Source organism: Lissotriton vulgaris, chromosome 3_1 (assembly GCF_964263255.1).
Source record: "Lissotriton vulgaris chromosome 3_1, aLisVul1.2, whole genome shotgun sequence".
NCBI classification, from domain to species: Eukaryota; Metazoa; Chordata; class Amphibia; order Caudata; family Salamandridae; genus Lissotriton; species Lissotriton vulgaris.
The window spans coordinates 892,475,689-892,494,385 of NC_141689.1; the positions used below are offsets into that span (position 1 = coordinate 892,475,689).

Consider the following 18,697-nt stretch of genomic DNA (forward strand, 5'->3'; position numbering starts at 1 on the left):
TAAATGCATTATTACATTGTACATTGTTTGTAATTTTTTCCAGCCTTGAAAAAGTCCTTGTGTAGGACGAAACACGTGTTGGTGATGTCTAAATTTGCTGGGAATACCTGTGTTTTGGAATTATAAGAATAAAGATTGAAGAAAACAAATAACAAGTGGACTATATCTTGAAACTCTATATCTGAATCATTGCCTTTGAATGTTACATTATCAAGTGGTTTTGTGTTTACTCTATAACTATTAGAGTCTTATATACCAGGGGCCCTTTACTTTTGCTCCAACTATTATAATTACTGGCCCACAGGAGTGCTGTCAAAAGTTTCTCTATTTTGTTTGGATTTATGTGACACACTTCCAGTGTGCACAAACGGCATCCTTAGGTGGTAGGTGCCTTGAGTTCCTAAAGCACCCTATTGACTATTTCTTTCCTTATGATGTGTACTTAACTTAGAAATTGTAATTGCTTTGTGTAGAGTGTGTGCGGACATTTCCCTTTGGGAACACTACCACCCCTTCTCTCTTTTGCTAATCCTTATATGCTGACGACTTGTTGATATAAGTCTGCGACGTGACAGAGGATCTGACTCCAATTTGGGATACTCTGCAGGCTTTCGGCACTCTCTCAGGGCTTAAGATTAACTGGGAGAAGTCAACTGTATACCCACTGGGGCCTCATCTGGCTCCACACACCGTGACATTAGGCACCCAATCGATACATTGGAGCGGCGCGGGCCCCCGATACCTGGGGGTGCACCTGAACCAATCTCCGGCCGACTTGTACGAAGGCAACCACCGCAAGACGTTAGCTGGTCTATGATCAGCGGTGGCCTTCTGGAAAGCGCTGCCCTTGGCACCCATCGGTCGAGTAGCCCTGGCGAAAATGGTAATGGTACCCAGACTACTTTATCACTTTACCAATCTCCCGGTGATCCCACCCAGGTCCTTTTTCCAGGACACCTTGCTCAAAACTCTCATATGGGGAAATGGCCTGTGCAGAGTAGCGCTTAGTAAATTACAGTTACCCACTACAGAGGGAGGCCTCGGAGCTCCATTGTTTGAGTCATACTTCCTGGCAGCGCAACTCCAGTGGCTGTCCCATTGGACAGCGGAACGCAATGTAACAGAGACTACAAGAGAGGTGGGCAGGATACCGCTCCCGGTCATCAGACGTCTGCTCCTGCTGGGCACCAGGCCGTCCCGCACCCACCCGCTCCAGGTCTCCATAGCACACAAGTGTATGATGAGGATACGCAGGCTGTCCAGAGACAAGCCACTCTACTCCCCACTGCTACCATTGGTGGGTCTCCCGTGGGGAGATCACCACTACACCACCAAGAGTTTACAAGTCTAGACCGATCACGATGTCACGGAGGTGGAAGCGCTGTTCCAGAACGGACAACTGCGTACTTATGAGCAGCTGGTCGAATGGTATGACCTCCCACACGGCCATTTCCTCACGCATAGACGGCTCCTCGAGAATGTATGACCGTTCTGGGATCCAAGAGAAGGGGAGCCACCCATACATCCGGTACGCCATACAATACTTCGCATGGGTGCCGGCAGACACCTAATAACGTGGCACTACAAGGCCATCGGGGAATTGACTAATGTCTCTCTGGACACCCTGCGCCACTCTTGAGAGGACGATGTGGGTAGGGTGTTCCACGACGTGGAATGGAAGCGCGCTCTGGAATACACCAAAAAAGTATCCAGGAATGCGCGATTTAAGAATGTACAATGTAATATTCTTCACAGGGCCTACCTTACGCCGGATAAACTCCAACAATACTATCCGGACACGCAATTTAAATGTCCGCGTTGCAGCCTACCGGCTGCAAACTTCAAGCATATGTTCTGGGAAGGCCCCTCCCTACACCAATACTGGACAACGATTCACCGAATCCTCCTGGACCTAGTCAACTTACCACAAATTAATTCCTGGGAGGCTTGCGCACTGGGGACATACCATAGACATAAATCGGAGAAACTACAATGGAAGTTCGCTTCCTTCGCCCTTTTACTGGCGAAAAGAGCCATTGCCATGCATTGAAGGGCTCCTACAGGCCCCCCGGAGGCAGCCGGGACAGGAGCGGTAACCAAGTGGGGAACGGCAGAGGAGGAACTCTTACGAGACGAAGAAATGAAGGGAATGCGCAAGAACCCCATATCCATAAAATGGGCGCAAATACTGATATGCTTCAAACAAGAAACAGCCCCAGTGGACACTCCGGGCCCGTCTCCCCCTTGCGCCCAGGCGTCGCCGCGGCACGCCGCCCAACCACCAGATACATAACCTTCCTCATACAGGACGAGCTAGTTCGTCATCTAGCTCATCTGGGACTTGGAGCCCACTACCCCTGACGGGCGGCCCCCTCCCTCCCCCCCTTGTCCCTGCGCGCCTCTGATGGAGCCCCGCCCCCCCCCCTCCCCCCAAGAACCCCCCTCCCGGTTCGGTCTTCGGCCTGTCGGCCATGACACCCTCCCCGGGCAAGGTCCCATGATCCAGGCGGATCGGGCACACACGCTCTAGCATGCTTTACCACCACTTGCAACACTAGGAAAACTTCCCCCTTACGGTTTCAAGTTTGTATTTGATTTAGACTAGAAGTTCCAAAACCGGCGCATATTCTCCCCCCTTTTTTTTTTATTCAGTCTATCGAACTAGTCATGAGGTTACAAGTTTACAACAACTCACACGAGGACGACTCTAACAGATACCTCCGCCTTCACATGATCCCACGACCCTGGCACAGAGCATTCTGAAACCTTACATCCGACTCCCCAGTTTACACTCCAGCGGACCATCGGATATCGAACAGTTGGCGGAGGTCAAGTCTGCATGACACAGAAAAACACTTTGTACTTTTTATGGAAGACTATGTAACCCTCTCATATGTGGAATGTTTGGTACTTATGTAATGTATCACCCCCACTGGGGGTTTGATTTGCAAAACCTCAATAAAAAAATTTAACAAAAAAAAAAAAACTAAAAGGATGGAAGCATGAGGATCCACCAAAGGTGGCTGGTTGGAAACGCTCACTTGTAATCTGGGCACACGCGGAGAGCACGGCACTACACAGGGTGGAGACGGCAGGGCTTCGCAAATACGCTATAGCGCAGGGCTGGGACGCTATGTTAATGGCCCTTCAAGGCGGTGCTGCACTGAATGGTGAGGATAAGCAGCCCGCTGATTTGTAACAGGCATGTCAGCACCCAGTTGCATGATTACGAGAAGATGTTATACCCTGACATACGGACAACCACGCACCCAGGGAATCTCCAGTACATCCCTAGAGGCCACTAGAGCCCCACACGCTACTGGGAGGGGGGGTTCCCAGGGAGGGTTCCCACAGCTGTTTTCATAACTGAACGCAGTTGCATGCTGTTATTTGGCCTCTGTTTAGGCATGCCATAAGATAATGGTGGGTAGACAATAGATCATTATGCTATGATGTGTAACTGCGCCTTGACTCACATTGATTAGATGGCAGTTTGTAGTGTTGTAAATTTAAGTTTTCACTATTTGTTTAATGGAAAAATTGGTCTTATTGGTACCCAAGCATGACCTCTCATCACATGCTGTCAATATACATTATGCTATTAATAATGGAGTTCAAGTTGGAACAACAGGTTATTTTTTTTAAACAAAAAACTTGATGTGATGGAACAGCATATGTTTAAGGCATTGTGGTACAGACCCAGCGAGAAGGGTCCTGATTATGCTGTGTATGACCTTACATCGGACACAGTGGCCACGATATGGCAATGTATGCGAGAAATAGCGCACTGAGATTCCTTCATATGTACTCAACATAATGTAAGTGTCTATCAGCAGAATTGTGGATTGAATATTAGCTCATTATTGTTGTAATATGCACTATTTTAAGTCATATGGGCTTTATAATTTCACGTATGACATCTGAAAATGCTGTATAACATTATGATGCCAGTTATGGTTAATTCAGAAAATACCAATAAAGCTATTTAAACAAAAAAAAGATAATGGAGGGCAGGGTTCTAATGTCAATTCAGTTAGTTTGAAAGGTTACAGGACTTCTGTCGCATGTAGCTATTCAGGAGCAAAGGTTTGACTTCTTTTTCAAATGCAGAGGAGAAGGCAATGTTGTAGGTTCTCTTCTTTTTGAACTTTGGTGGTTTCAGCAGTAGAGTGTTTGAATTTCTTAGGGCGAGATTCCTATCCAATAGTTCAAGTTTATATGCCAGGTACATGGGCGTGCTCTGATGCAGGACTTTGTGCGTCAAACAGGCTATCTTGTACCTGATCCTTGCTTCGAGGGGAAAGTCAGTTGAGCTGGATTAGATCTAGTGTGACGTGGTCACGTTTTCTTGAGCCCATGATGAGTCTGGCATAAAAGTTCAGAGTGGCCCTTAAAGTGGCCAGTTTAGCTTTGGGTTCTCTTCTTGTTGCACTGATGTGGTCATGCATATTTAGTCATTTGCCCAGAATTAGGCCTAGTGATCTAGAGGAGCTAACAACATGTGTGATGCAATGGAGGACTGTTAGTAGTTTGAGCCAATCCTGCATGGGAGCAGTATGATTGTGGGGAGCAAGCGTGAGGAATTCAGTCTTGAGTATTTAGTATAAGGCGATTGTGAGAGAACAACTGTTGAGTTTTCAAAAGAGCACAGTTGAGAGTAGAAATGTCGTCTGGTGATGATATTTTCATATACAGTTGAGTATAAGCTGCGTACATATGTTATTGTATGTTGGTCCATTTCACAATTTCGGTGAGAGGTTCCAAATACTGGTTAAAAAGAGTGAGTGAGTGTGTGGATCCTTGTGGGACTCCGATTGAGAACAGTTTACTGTTGAAAAGGTTGTGGTTGACTTTGATTCGTTGTGTTCTGTTCTGAAGGAACGAAGCAAACCAAGACTGGACTTGATAACCCCATCCTCATTTAAAGAAGGTCAATTAATTTGTCATGTTTGACCGTGTCAAAAGCTGAGGAAAGTTCAAGCAGTATTAGTAGGCAAGGTTCGTTCTGGTCAAGTAGTTTCAGTACTGCGTCCAGATCTAAAGCCCGATTAATATTGGTTGAGGAGTTGAAACTCTTGAATGTGGTTACACAGTTATGTATGTACGTATTTCTCAAGTAGTTTGGATAAAGTCATGATATTAGAAATTGGTCAGAAGTTGCTTGTATCAGATAAATCTGCATTAGGCTTCTTCGGGATGGGGGTGACTTGTCCAATCTTGAGGCAATCTGGAATCAAGCCTTGCGAGAGAGATCGTTTAAGTGATTTGATGGTTTTAATGAAGTTATGATGTTGAGCAGCTCCGCATCGTTAGGTAGCCGGAGGTTTTCCATGACACGTAATTTTTTGGAGTCTAGACAACCGATTCAACTAGAGGCGAGTTCGCTCTAGGTGGCCACGAAGAAGGGGTGGCGTAAGCCCGATTCTGTACGTCTGGTGTGGAGAGTTGCAGATCTAATTCGATCTTTAATGTTTGTTTAATGAATTGAGCAGGAACTCCTCACTGCTTGGGATGGAGTCCTTGAGTGCCACGAGTTATTAGAGGAGCAGTTCACTTGGTGATTCTTAATTTCAAAATGTTTTTTTGGTCTCTTTTTGGCCTGGTCAAGGTGCCATCTCATGTGATCAGTTTTGGTGCTGCGTATATGTTTGTTATGAGAATTTCTTGTCATCCTTTGTTGTTTAAGGTTAGTTAGGGAGGGAGGGAGAATGTCTCCAAGATCTTTCTACAAGCCTAGGTTTACGACGTTCCTTGTTAATGTGAGCCGTTGAACCAAGGTTTTGAATATTTGCTGGGTATCCTTTTGAGATGTGAAGGAGCAAGTGCGTCGAAATCAGTCATGGAGTGAATTTAGTGATCAGGGAGTACATCCAAATTTGTCATATTGGGGGGGGGGGGCGGAAGAAAATTAATGCTCATAATGGTAAGATAATTTGCATTGATAATTCTCAGATCTCTAGACCATTGTTTGGTCTTACGAGGTTATCTCGTCTGGTTAACACCTTTCCATGATGCAAAATGAGATTAGGAGGTGATCTGACCAGTCGCAAGTTAGCTGTATGATGTTATCTCTGGCTATGATAAGATCCAGGGTGGAACATTTGTGGTGTGTAGGCTTGTTGCAAGACTCGGTGAGGTTCGGGTCGACAGGAAACTCTTAATGGTGCATAGTAAAGGATCAGTTTTGTTTTTCCAGTGTAGGTTGAAATACCCAAGGAAGATATGGTTGTGGCATTTGTCAGCAACTCATATGGTCTCCATTATTTGTTCGATGGACAGAGGATTGTCTCCAGAGGGGTGGTAGATCGTATGGCGTGTACATATTATCTTGACAATTTCGATTTCCAGCTGTTCATAGGAGGACATCGGACCAGAGCAAGCAATGCCACCCCTAATTTTAACTGGTCTATCCACTCTAATGATGTTATAGTCAGAGGGAACTAGAATGTTCAGGATTGGGGTAGAGGTGTCCATGAGCCAAGTTTTAGTTGAAATCAGGAGGTCTAGTTCATGTGAGAGTATGAGGTCTGCAATATCAGCTGCATGTCTTACAGCTGATCTGACGTTAATAAGGGTAAATATCTTTTACATCACGGTGATTACACCGCGATGCATTTAGAACGCTGCCATTACAACACAAGCGTTACATCGACTTGAACTGGAGGGCGCTATAACCTAAGGAATTGTAAGATTTACTATTCCAACACCTTCTGTACTGTACATAGACTGGTGTTGGAATTGTAAATCTTACTACTCCTAAGTCCAGCGCAAGTCGTTGTAACGACTTGCGTAGTAAAAAATGCGATGTTACATACGAAATGCGTTACTTACCTGTAACAGCAGTTATCCAGTATTGGTGTCTTTCATAGATTCACATGCCTGAATCATTCCCCGTCGTCGAGACGGGAGCCTCCGGTACATAGAAAAGTAATGTCCTATAGACATACATAGAGAAAATAGGCCTAAGGGCCTCACCTTAGTAGCCTATCCTTGTCCTTATGTAAAAAGGACCAAACTCTTAGAGCCAGCCAATCAGCTATGACCTCCCTCTAGAACCTTCCTGGCAGGAGCCTCAGTCCCTCAGATTTTCGTACGCACCCAGCTAGGTAGGCGTAATACAGTTAGAGAGGGATGTGAGTCCTTCCAGGGGAGGCGGGAGGGTTGCATGTGAATCTATGAAAGACACCAATACTGGATAACTGCTGTTACAGGTAAGTAACGCATTTCTTATCCAGTATTAGGGGTGTCTTTCATAGATTCACATGCCTGAATCAGAGCAGTTAGCAATACATTATGCACATTTCTGATGTAATGTTGACATGCAGGCATGTCAGATAATACACCTATTATCATGCAACATTGGAACAATAGCATAAAGCAGAATATCATAAAGATAAAGAATGTGCATACCAGGATGGCGGGATGATGGAAGGCTCACCTCACTGGAATAGATGGCGAAGCACCGCCTGGCCCACTGCTGCATCCTTCTGAAGTTCGATATCCAGGCAGTAGTGCCTGGAGAAAGTGTGCGGTGACTTCCAGGTCGCCGCTCTGCATATGTCCAAGATCGGCACTCCAGCGAACAGTGCTGCTGATGTGGACATCGCTCTGGTGGAATGCGCTGTAACATGATCACTCAAAGGCCGTCCGGCCTTGTCATGGCAGAATGCTATCGCTGAGGAGATCCACCTTGAGACGCTTTGTTTCGTGAGAGGCATACCCATTCTTGGTCTACTGTAGGCCACAAACAGTTGTGATGATTTCCTGAAAGTCTTAGTTTTGTCTATGTAGAACTTTAGACAACGCTTAAGGTCCAAAGAATGTAGTGTTCCTTCTGCTGCGGTGGAAGGGTTCGCAAAGAAAGAGCAAAGGACTATCGGATCATTGAGATGAAAGTCTGAAGGCACTTTCGGTATGAACTTAGGGTTCGGTCTCAGCACCACCCTGTCCTGTTTGGACTGCATGAAAGGTTCTTGAATGGATAGAGCCTGTAGCTCACTTACTCTCCTGGCAGATGTTAGAGCGAGTAACAGAGCCGTCTTCCATGATATGTACTTAATGGATGCTCGATGAATGGGCTCAAAAGGATGCCTCATGAGTTGGTTGAGGACTAAGTTGAGATGCCATGTCGGAGGGACCCTTCGAGGTCTCGGGAAGGATCTATAAAGTCCCTTTAGGAACTGCTTTACCAGCCTACTGGACCACAGAGATGGTCCTGTGAAAGTCCTGGTGAATCGTGAGATAGCCGCCAGAGGAACCTTTATGGATGCATGCGCCAGTCCTGACCGTGCCAAATGCAGCAGATATGGTAATATCTGTTCGGGTGTGATATGCAGCGGTCGCAGGCCTTGCTCCGAACACCAAATGCAGAATCTTTTCCATTTGAGAGAGTATGTTTTGTTGGTACTGTCTGCTCTCGCTTTTGCCAGCACGTCCCTGCATTCCTGCGGAATATTCAGGCTACAGAACTCTCTGTGCTCAGGAGCCAGGCCGATAACCTGAGCGATTGCAGGTTCGGGTGTTGTACCTGCCCGTTGGACATGGTCAGTAGGTTCGGATGCTGCCGCAGACGAATCGGTGTCCTGATGAAGAGGCGATGAAGATCCGAGAACCAGTGTTGCCTCGGCCAGAATGGGGCAACTAGGATCAGGGTACAAGGCTCCGCCTTCATCTTCCGAAGGACTCTTGGGATCATCGGAAACGGAGGAAAAGCGTACGCAAATACGCTGAACCGACCGATGGAAAAAGCATTTCCGAGTGACCCTTGATGGGGATGCCAGCTTGCGTAGTTTGGGCATTTGGCGTTCTCCCTGGTGGCAAACAGGTCGATTCCTGGGACTCCCAATTTGGAGAATATGTGGTCCAGTGCGCTCTTGTCCAGTTCCCACTCGTGGGAGAGGGATCTTTGCCTGCTTAGGGCGTCCGCAATGGTATTGTCCTTGCCCGGGACATAGTCAGCCCTGAGCGTGATTCCATGTAGTACTAGCCAGTTCCAGACTTTCTGCGATTCGCGTGATAGAGTGAGCGAACGCGTTCCTCCGTTTGTTGAGATAGTGCATCGTCGTGGTGTTGTCCGTTTTGACGAGGACTTGGGAGTTCCGGATGCGTGGTAAAAAGGCTTGTAGTGCCAGATACACAGCCCTCAACTCCAAAAGATTGATATGGAGTTGTTTCTCCTGAGTGGTCCATTTGCCGCTGATCCGAAGGTCTTGGAGGACAGCGCCCCAGCCTTCCAGGGAGGCATCCGTGGTGATCACCAGAGGTGTCGCTGGAAGCAGAAATGGTAGCCCCATAGATAGATTCCTGCGACATCTCCACCAGTCCAGACTCTTGGATATTTTTGGTGTTATCTTGACAATGTCCTCGAAAGGACCTGTACTCTGTGCCCATTGGTTCGTGAGGGCCTCTTGCAATGGGCGCATCCTGAGTCTGCAGTGAGGGATGAGGAGAATACAAGAAGACATCATGCCCAGGACAGACTTGTAGGTCCGAACTTTCAAGGCCTTTCTTGATGCCACAGCCGTGGCCAGAGATATTATCTTGTTTGTTCTTTCCTTCGAAGGGAATGCCCTTGCGCACTCCGTGTTCAAGGTTGCCCCGAGGAAGGTAATGTTTCTCGTCGGGATCATGCAGGATTTTTTGAGATTGAGAGTTAATCCTAGCCGTCGAAAAAGATTGGTGCAGGCGTTGGAGGATTTGGTCACGCCTGTAGCTGAGGGTGCCTTTACCAGCCGTGTCGTCGAGGTAGGGAAAGACTTGGTGACCCATTTGACGCAGGAAAGCTGCCACCGGTGCGAGGCACTTTGTGAAAATCCGCGGAGCGGACTTGAGGCCAAACGGCAGGACCTTGAATTGGTAATGTTGTCCTGCGACTTCGAATCTCAGGAATTTGCTGCGACACTTGAGGATGGGAATGTTGTAGTAGGCATCTTGGAGATCCAAAGATGTCATGAAATCTCCTTTTTCCAGCATGCCTAGTATTTCTTGGATCGTCACCATCCTGAACGATTGGCTTCTTAGGAAAGAGTTGAGCGCTCGGAGGTCCAGAATGGGCCTCCATTTCTTCTCCTTCTTCCGTACAAGAAAGAAGCGGGAATAGAAGCCTTTTCCTCTTAGAGATGATGGAACTCGTTCGATTGCTCCCTTCTTCAGCATCACAGATATTTCCTGGAGAAGCGGCCGTAGATGTTTGTGTGGCAATCTGCGGGAGGTGTTGTAGGAGGGATGGAGGTGAATTCCAGGGAATGGCCGAATCGTATTAATTGAAGAACCCACCGGTCTGTGGTGATGAGCTGCCAATTGGTGAGGAAATGGGTCAACTTTCCTCCAATTTGTAATGAGGGATAGAGTGGCTGGACTGGCTGGAGTAATTGGTCACTGGCGGCCGCCAGTGCCCCTTTTTTGATTTTTGCCCCTGAAGCTAGACCTGCCGTAAGAAGACTGACAACTCTGTTGCTGCTTTTGTTGGTATTGATTCTTGTTTTGGTAGGAATATGAGAACCTATTTTGATAGGAACCTCTGTAAGAGGATTGTCCCCTAGATCTGTTGCCTCGAAAGGACTGGTTCCGTGCCTGCAAGGTACCCAGTGCTCTGGCCGTATCGGTGTCCTTTTTTATGGTTAGCAGCGCCTCATCAATTTTGTCCCCAAAAAGGTGTTGGCCGTCGAAGGGCATGTCCAGCACTTTCGACTGCACTTCCTGACGGAATGACGTTGCCTTAAGCCATCCTTGACGGCGTAGGACTGCTGCTCCAGCAAGTTGACGAAAGCCGGTCATGGCTGCATCAATGGCACAGTCAATGATTTCAGCCGCTGAGGTTTGACCCTCTGTAAGCAGTGCTTTGACTTCTCCCTGCACTGCGTCAGGCAGTTCCGCTAAATAGGGGACTATATCTTCCCAGAGTTGGCGGTTATAACGCCCCAACAGAGCTATGGAATTGGCCACTTTGATGGTCATGGCCGATGTTGTCGTAAATCGTTTACCGATCGTGTCCAACTTCCTGCCTTCCTTGTCCGGAGGGGCCGACAGAGGAGAGGAAGGGTTGCGGGAGTTCTTTTGGGCCGCCTGTGTAACCACCGAATCTGGTTTCGGGTGCCCATTGAGGCAAGCTGCCGCTGTAAGTGGGGCTTTGTATTTTTTGTCCAGGTGTGGAACAATCGCAGGTACAGAAGCTGGCGTCAGCATTAGTTTCTTGCCTTGGTCCCATAGAAATTCTATTATTGGAATAGACTTCGTTGTCTTCTGCGTCTGCTCCTTGAAATCGTGCAAGAAGCACTCAGTTTCAGTCGATTCCATAACCATATGGAAACGCTTTGCCGCCCTTTCCGCAATTTTATGGAAACCGCCAATATCCACAGGTGGTGAATCTGCCTGGCGTGGTTGGGGTGAAGCTGGGGAAGATGCCACGTACTCTTCCTCCTCTCCATGGTCTGACTGGATTTCCTGGACTTCTCCCTCCTCCAGGTCATCATCATCATCGTCATCTGATGACACTACCACCTGAGGTTGGACTCGTTCATGGCGGACTTGAGGGAGAGGCCGAGACTGTTTTGGGGCAGGCGCTGGATTATTTATAGTAGGCGTCTGGTTATCGCCTTCCGTTGTCGGTGTTTCCGGGAAGCTTTGCTTGTAATCCTGGATAAGGTATTTCAGGTCATTAACAATAGAAACCGGCAGGCATACCATTGGGGTGACTTCCGTGCGAACACTAGTGTGGACAGAGTGTTCATGGTAAGTCATCTCCTCCTGTTCTTCGTCTGTGCTCTGGCATTTGACATGAAGGTCCGAAATGGAAGTAGCTGGATCCAGGAGTTCCTCTTCCTCAGATTCTTCACTCCGGAAGATTTCTGAAGGCAACTGCGTTTGCACTTTACTCGGAGACGTGGTTTCCGGCGTAATTTGCTGCTTGGCAACCTTGCCAGACGCAGAACTTGATGTAGAAGTTCCTGCCGTCGTTGCTGGTGTCATCGACGGTGGCAGCGTTAGAGACGACATCTCTACGAGCTTGGACTTCTTCCATGGCTCAGAAAGGGCCAGCATCGACGACGAGTCATCCGTCGACGGTGTCTTCGTCGACGGTAAGGTCTTCGTCGACGGTATCTCCGTAGACGGTATTTTGGTCGTCGACGATGACCTCGACGTCGGTGTGGTCGTCGTCGGTGCACTCGTCGGCGCGTCACTTCTCGTCGACGGCGAGCTCGTCGTCGATGTCTTCGTCGTCGACGTCGTCGACGTCTTCGTCGTCGACGTCGTCGACGTCTTCGTCGTCGATGCCCTCGTCGACGCCTTCGTCGTCAACGTGATCGTCGACGGTGGGCTCTTCATCGACGCCGCCGTCGTCGACGGTGGGCTCTTCATCGTCGACGCCGTCGTCGACGGTGTAATCTTCGTCGGCGACGAGGTTTTCGACGTCGACAACGATTTTAGCAGGATAATAGATGAAATAGGTCTACCTGCTGACGACGATGATGATGAAGTTGTCGTCGTCGATGGGGAAGCCGACGACGCGGTCGTCGACACAGTGGTTGTCGCTGTGGTAATCCTTTGCGCATGCCTGCTAGATGACTGAGCAGGCTTCTTAAAAGTCTGGGTATCTTTGGCAGACACTGAAGATGTCGTAGATCTTGCCTCTGAAGACTTCTTTTGTGCCTTCCTAGGAGGAGTGTCTGAGGGGCCAGGGGAAGCTACCCTTGGCCTCTTTAGAGAGACTTCTGAGGTCCTTGAAACACTACCCTCTGAAGATTCCACGTTGTCTCTCTCCTTGAGCCTGTCAAGCCAGATGAGCAGGCGACCATCCCTGTCCCTTACGGTCTTCTTAGGGAAAGACCTACATATTCTGCAGTCTGCAGGGACGTGGTCTGGATAAAGGCAATATAAGCACAGGGCATGCTTATCCTCCACATGTAGCCTTTTCTTCCCACATGAAGAGCAGGCCCTGAAAAGGGCTTTCTTCTGTGATTCAGACATTGTAGAAAGCAGTAGAAAGAAAACACTTACTGCAGAAATAAGTGGACTGAAGTAATCCTTTAAGATGTAGAATGAAGAAATCACTTTCAAAAGTTAAGTAGATGATTTTAAAGAAATCCTGAGGAGAACTCAGGCTGGAGACTCCCTAGCACAACGTGTGGTAGAAAATCTGAGGGACTGAGGCTCCTGCCAGGAAGGTTCTAGAGGGAGGTCATAGCTGATTGGCTGGCTCTAAGAGTTTGGTCCTTTTTACATAAGGACAAGGATAGGCTACTAAGGTGAGGCCCTTAGGCCTATTTTCTCTATGTATATCTATAGGACATTACTTTTCTATGTACCGGAGGCTCCCGTCTCGACGACGGGGAATGATTCAGGCATGTGAATCTATGAAAGACACCCCTAATACTGGATAACATGATCATTTTGATCACGTTGTAACATCACATATTTGTTAATAAGCATCAATTTGATGTAAGATTTGGTCACTACAGTTTTAAGGTGTGATATGTGGACAGTTAGAAAGTTTTATTTGCTCACAGATCTGAGGCAGACACTGGGTTCCCTAAATGGATTGGGGGAAATAGCTTGGATATTGAACGTTGAGGGAGCAGGTTCAATGTGATCGGATTTGTAGCATTGTAATAGGGAATGAATGTCCTCATCAGTTAAATGATCGGTAATCCAATTTGGTCTTAAGTGATTATTAGTATAGGGCTGAGAGTTCCAGTGCGGATTGCATGCGTTATTCCTGGCCAAGATTTCCCTGCGAAGTGTTTGACCATTGTGGAGAGGCTAGGTTGATTAATCTCAGAAATCATACTGAGATCACAAAACTTCTCCATTCTTAAAGAGAAGTGTAATAAGATCTGAAGCACCTCTTACCTAGTTTAAGATCATTCCTGATGCCAGCCAGCTTCTCCTCAATGTAGGGAAGGTTTATCATGTGTGTGGGAGGTCTGGTGGTAGCCTGTGAATGAGATCCATCTGAAGGGAGAGAGGAAGTAGGCAGAGTGGATTCCTCATAAGAGAGGAGGTAGGTAGTGGGAGAGTTGACGGGCTGTTGCTGTATTATGGATGTTGTGTCGGAGGTGGGGAGTGCGATATGGGTATGAAGGTTTGTCAATGTGTTACCTTCACTAGGTAGCCTGGGTTGTAGGTCCTGTGGGTTGGGGAGCATGTTGCAGGACAGGGAGCTACCTATGGGTGAGTTTACATTAGAAGGGGAGAGGGTAGTAGACCTCAAGTTCCCTAGATTGTTGTTGTTGCAAACTATAGCGGGGTGAGCATTAGGTTTCAATGTCATGTGAGTGGAGGGATCAGGGAAGTTCGTTGAGTTGGTGTATAGGCAGATTTTTGCAGATATATGCGGCCTTGATTCGATCACAGATGATTCCCCAATGGTGCAAGGGGTAAGTTCAACCCTATTTCTAGTAAGTGATGAAGATAGTGTGTAGGGAGGTAGCACTGGTAACAGCCCATTGAGGGTTCACTTAAGATGTTAGATTTTGTGGCGTAGAAGTTATATTGTTAGCCATTGAATTTTTACTCCCAAAAAAAAATGTGTCAAACAATTCTAGATTTGATATGATGATTGAATAAGAATATTACCATTGCTGTATATGGATTCGGCGAGATCAGCATTGAAAATTGGAGAGGGAATATTGTATAATCTAAAATCGTGAGGTGTTTTCCACATTGGTTTGGCACAGAGCATAGACGTAAAGGCTCTTCTCCATTGGGCTCTTTTGTTAGGTAAGAATATTAGGTTGTTAACGACGATGCCTTTAGAAGTACAAAAGTACACATCCGAGATAAGCATTTCCATGTTCCTTTTGAGTAGATCTTTTGTTCTGTTTGCTGTCAAAAAGCTCTTGGTCTGCATAATCGTCACTCTACTTAACTTCTTCAGCACAAGGTTGGGTCTTTGGGTTGCTATCCTCTACTTCTAAAGCACGATCTTAAGAGTGGTGTACTTAAATTTGATCTCGAATTTGTGAGCTAGCTGTTTATTAATAGTCCTCATTGGACAGCTAACATGGAGTTTGGTCACCTTAATTTCCACCTCTCCTATCGGCGGAGAATGATTCATCAGAGGATCATTGCCTCTGTGGTAATGAAAGCGCTTCAGTTTGTCTAATTACTAAGGGCCCACTACGGTTAGAGGAGTAAATGAGAGGAAGCATATAATAAATATTTTTATCACGCTTTTCGCTGCAACAAGCTCCTAGATTAGAGATGTACATGAAGTATGTGAAAATGTCAGTACAGGAGACCCAATTTTTCAAAAATGAGACACTGGCACCCCAACTAACATGCAATTAAATATTTACATACATGTGGTGCTAATAAGTGGTTCCACTTTGAAACATTTACCTGCAAATTATTATAAAAAATAACCATGTTTACTAATCACATGATCCACTTACCCAGGATTCATTTCTAACCAAGTATCAAGCTGACTTGCTTTGGGTGCATCAGGTGCAAGCAGAACTTTACCAGTCTCTGTGTGAATAACTTTAACAGGAAGATCGCTCATTTGACTGCTCTCATCTATTAACTAAAAGTAAAACAAAGGAATGACAGATAAATTACCACTGATCTTATTATACCATTAAGGCAATATTACACAATGATGCATTCAGTTATCTGAAAATTCTGATGTATTATCAAACTGCAAAATTGATGTATTACTGATGAAATATCTTAGGGAGGTTGTTTATAACTTATCACTGCTATGCAAAGTGTTGCTCCATCGCCTTTAGCTTTACACACACCTGATCATATACCTTCATAGAAGATCAGCCGAAGAAGGGTTTTGAGGTCGATTTAGAGGAAATAGCAGGGGATCCATAGGCAGATAAATGGATGTTGGGCCCTGCTACACCATTGCTTAACCCAAAGTATGGTTCAGCAAATTGAAGAACACCAAATTTTAGGTAATCAGGTACTTTGCAATGAATTAGAGGGATCTTATTCCACGAGTTAGCAGCTTAGAAGGAAAATGCCTTGCCACCTATCTTAACCTTCTGTCCACGTGATGATCAGGTATGTACCCTGCAAATGTATGGAGCAGGAATATGAAGGGACTACTAGAAAGCTTTACAGACCCAACACAACACCTTATACTTAAATGCGCATGACCCTGAAATCTCATGACAGGCAACAAGGTTGACTCTAAAGTTGTGTAGAAAAGTGCCCCTTTTTGACATTGTCACCCCCATTTTTTGTGTGGTATTTGATGCGACTTCAACTGAAAGTGCACTGGGTCCCTGCTAACCAGGTCACCATATCTCTTTCCCAAAACTGTACAACTGTTTCTCCCAATTGGCAATACCTTTAGCACTCTCTGCAAGTCCCTAGTAAATTGTACCCTGTTACCTAGGGCCTGCGGTACCCAAGAGTCTAGTCTCTATGAGCTGCAGCATGAATTGGCCCACCCTAAGAGATCCCTCCCAAATACATGCAAGACTGCCACTGCAAGCTGTGTGCTTTGGTGCAGATTAGTGTGAAAACACAACATGGCACTCACTCCTATGTGCTACGTCCCCTAACACTGCATGTAATATTTGTAAGTCACTCCTACAGAAGGCCCTAAAGCCCTAAGGGAGGGTTCCTTATAATATAAGTGAGGACTTATCTGCCTCAGCCAAAATGCCCCTGTTCTGTTAAGTTCCATTACTGCCAGTGCAAGTGAGCAGGGACGCCATTGTAAAACTAAACACTGGTGAAAAAAGGTTTCCCAGCAACATGATGGTTTCGCTGAAAACAGGGATGTTTGGTATTAAACATCCTGTATTAATAAACCCACACTGATTTCAGCATTAGATTTACTGATGCATGCACCTAGAGGGCACCTTAGAGGTGCCTCCTGCCTACCAGCCCCTGGTGAGTTGGCCGACTTGTTTCTCCCAGCCTGCCACCCGAGACGAGTGTCTTACCCCCCCCCCCACAAGCTATTACCTCCTCTAAGGTGGCCTAACCTGAAGTGGACACAACTTTTCAGAGTAGACCATCTTTGTGATGGCAAACTTAGGATCCCTATATGACCTGTTCTACTTGCTATAGGTACAAAAAGATTGTGTTGGGTTCCGCACTCCTAGTAGATACTGTCAATGGGTTTAGTTCTTATAGTGTTTGTATTGTCGTTGGTGCATGGAATGGTAATCTTGCTGGGCTCCCAAGATTAAAGTATTAATGAATAGAGATATGGATCCTGTGTTACAAGATGCATTCCATTCATGCACTCCTTTTTGATTTTCATAAAATTTCATGTAATTATCTGCGCTAAATCATCACAAATCTTGGCGCGAGTTCAAACACGGTCCGTATCCATGGATACGTATACAATCACTACCCGGTAGTCATACCCTTTTCTATGTTTACTCCACTCCCACGTAACACGTGATCAAACGCCGCAACTACAGAGTTTAAAATCATAGAGCGCGGCTGTGTAGAGCGCTGCACGCCAGACATAGCGAGGAGAGAACCACCGTCCCACGGACTCGGTAAGATACGGCTAGTTACTTAACTTAGAAACAGATAGAATACTTCTGGCATGTTTCGCTTTACTAAAACGCATCTATTTCGTTTATATTTTTGCAGCGGACTCTTGACATGCTGCATTACGTGTATTAAGGTTAGTGTCCACTTCCGGGTTTCATATATTTTTTCACTGAACACAAACTTTTTCAGAAAGGCACACAGGGCAATATCAATTATTTATCCTCATTACATCCTGGGTTTACAGTGTGATTTATTACTGTTGATGCTATGCAATTTACAATGTTTTTCTTATGGTACCAATGACGACATATTATTATTGTTTCTAGATATAATGGAAGTCCCCTGAGGAAGGGTGATATGCTTGAAATGCATTGGGCAATACTATTATTTTGAAATATGATATACTATGTTTGCAAAATACTTTTGAAAAATATGAACTTTTGAAAAATCTTCGCTATGAATAAATGAATTATTGATTATCGAACAATGTTTCATGAAAATTTATGAAAATCAAAAAGGAGTGCATGAATGGAATGCTACTTGCTATAGGAACAGGTCCTATAGAGGGTGTAGTGACCCCAAGGGTAGATGGCTACTACCCTACACTCCCTTAAATCCAGAATTTAGGGTGGCCCCTGGCACTAGAAAACAAATACTGCAGACCTGAAAGAAGACTGAGTCGCACAGAGCAAGAATAGAAGGCTCAGCAACTGCTTTGTTTCCAACCATGACGGCTTGTTTGCAGACTTTGCAAATTACACCAAAAGACAACGTGTCCTGTAGGTGCTGAGTCCCAAAAGCCAGGGGGGTCTGCCAGCACTTCACTGATGAACCAGGAACTCGCATGAAGCAGCGGACCGGCTTCCCTGCATCCTGCAGGCCCCTTCAGAAAACAGAGGTCTGCAAGACCACGAAAACCAGATGCTTAAGGACACCACTTCACCCGCTGCTCCAAGCCAGAGGTGAAGGGGGCCAATGGGGCCAGCGTGGTCCCCCAGCCTTCTAGAGACCGAGCCCAATGTGGTTTCATCCCTGGTGAACTCTCAGACATCGTCTGCAGCCTCTGTTCTGTTCACAGGCCCCCTCTACCGTGACTGCTCCCGATAAGAAAAACCCAACGCCTAAGGACACCTCAGCACAGGTCATGGAGAAGAGGACCAACGGTGTACCCTCATACCCGAGCATCATGAGGCCTGAGTCCCCTGTCGGTTCAGCTCGACTGAACTTC

General features: G+C 46.3%; 1 protein-coding gene across 4 annotated transcripts in view; it reads right to left on the reverse strand.

The window, feature by feature from the left end:
* Positions 1–18,697, reverse strand: part of SMARCA2 (SWI/SNF related BAF chromatin remodeling complex subunit ATPase 2) — a 1,892,118-nt gene that overhangs the window by 1,456,876 nt on the left and 416,545 nt on the right. For all 4 annotated transcript variants that reach the window (XM_086961220.1, XM_086961218.1, XM_086961217.1 and 1 more), the window contains exon 12: positions 15,393–15,523. In XM_086961220.1, coding sequence (XP_086817346.1) covers positions 15,393–15,523 — 131 coding nt within the window. The remainder of the gene's footprint in view (positions 1–15,392; positions 15,524–18,697) is intronic.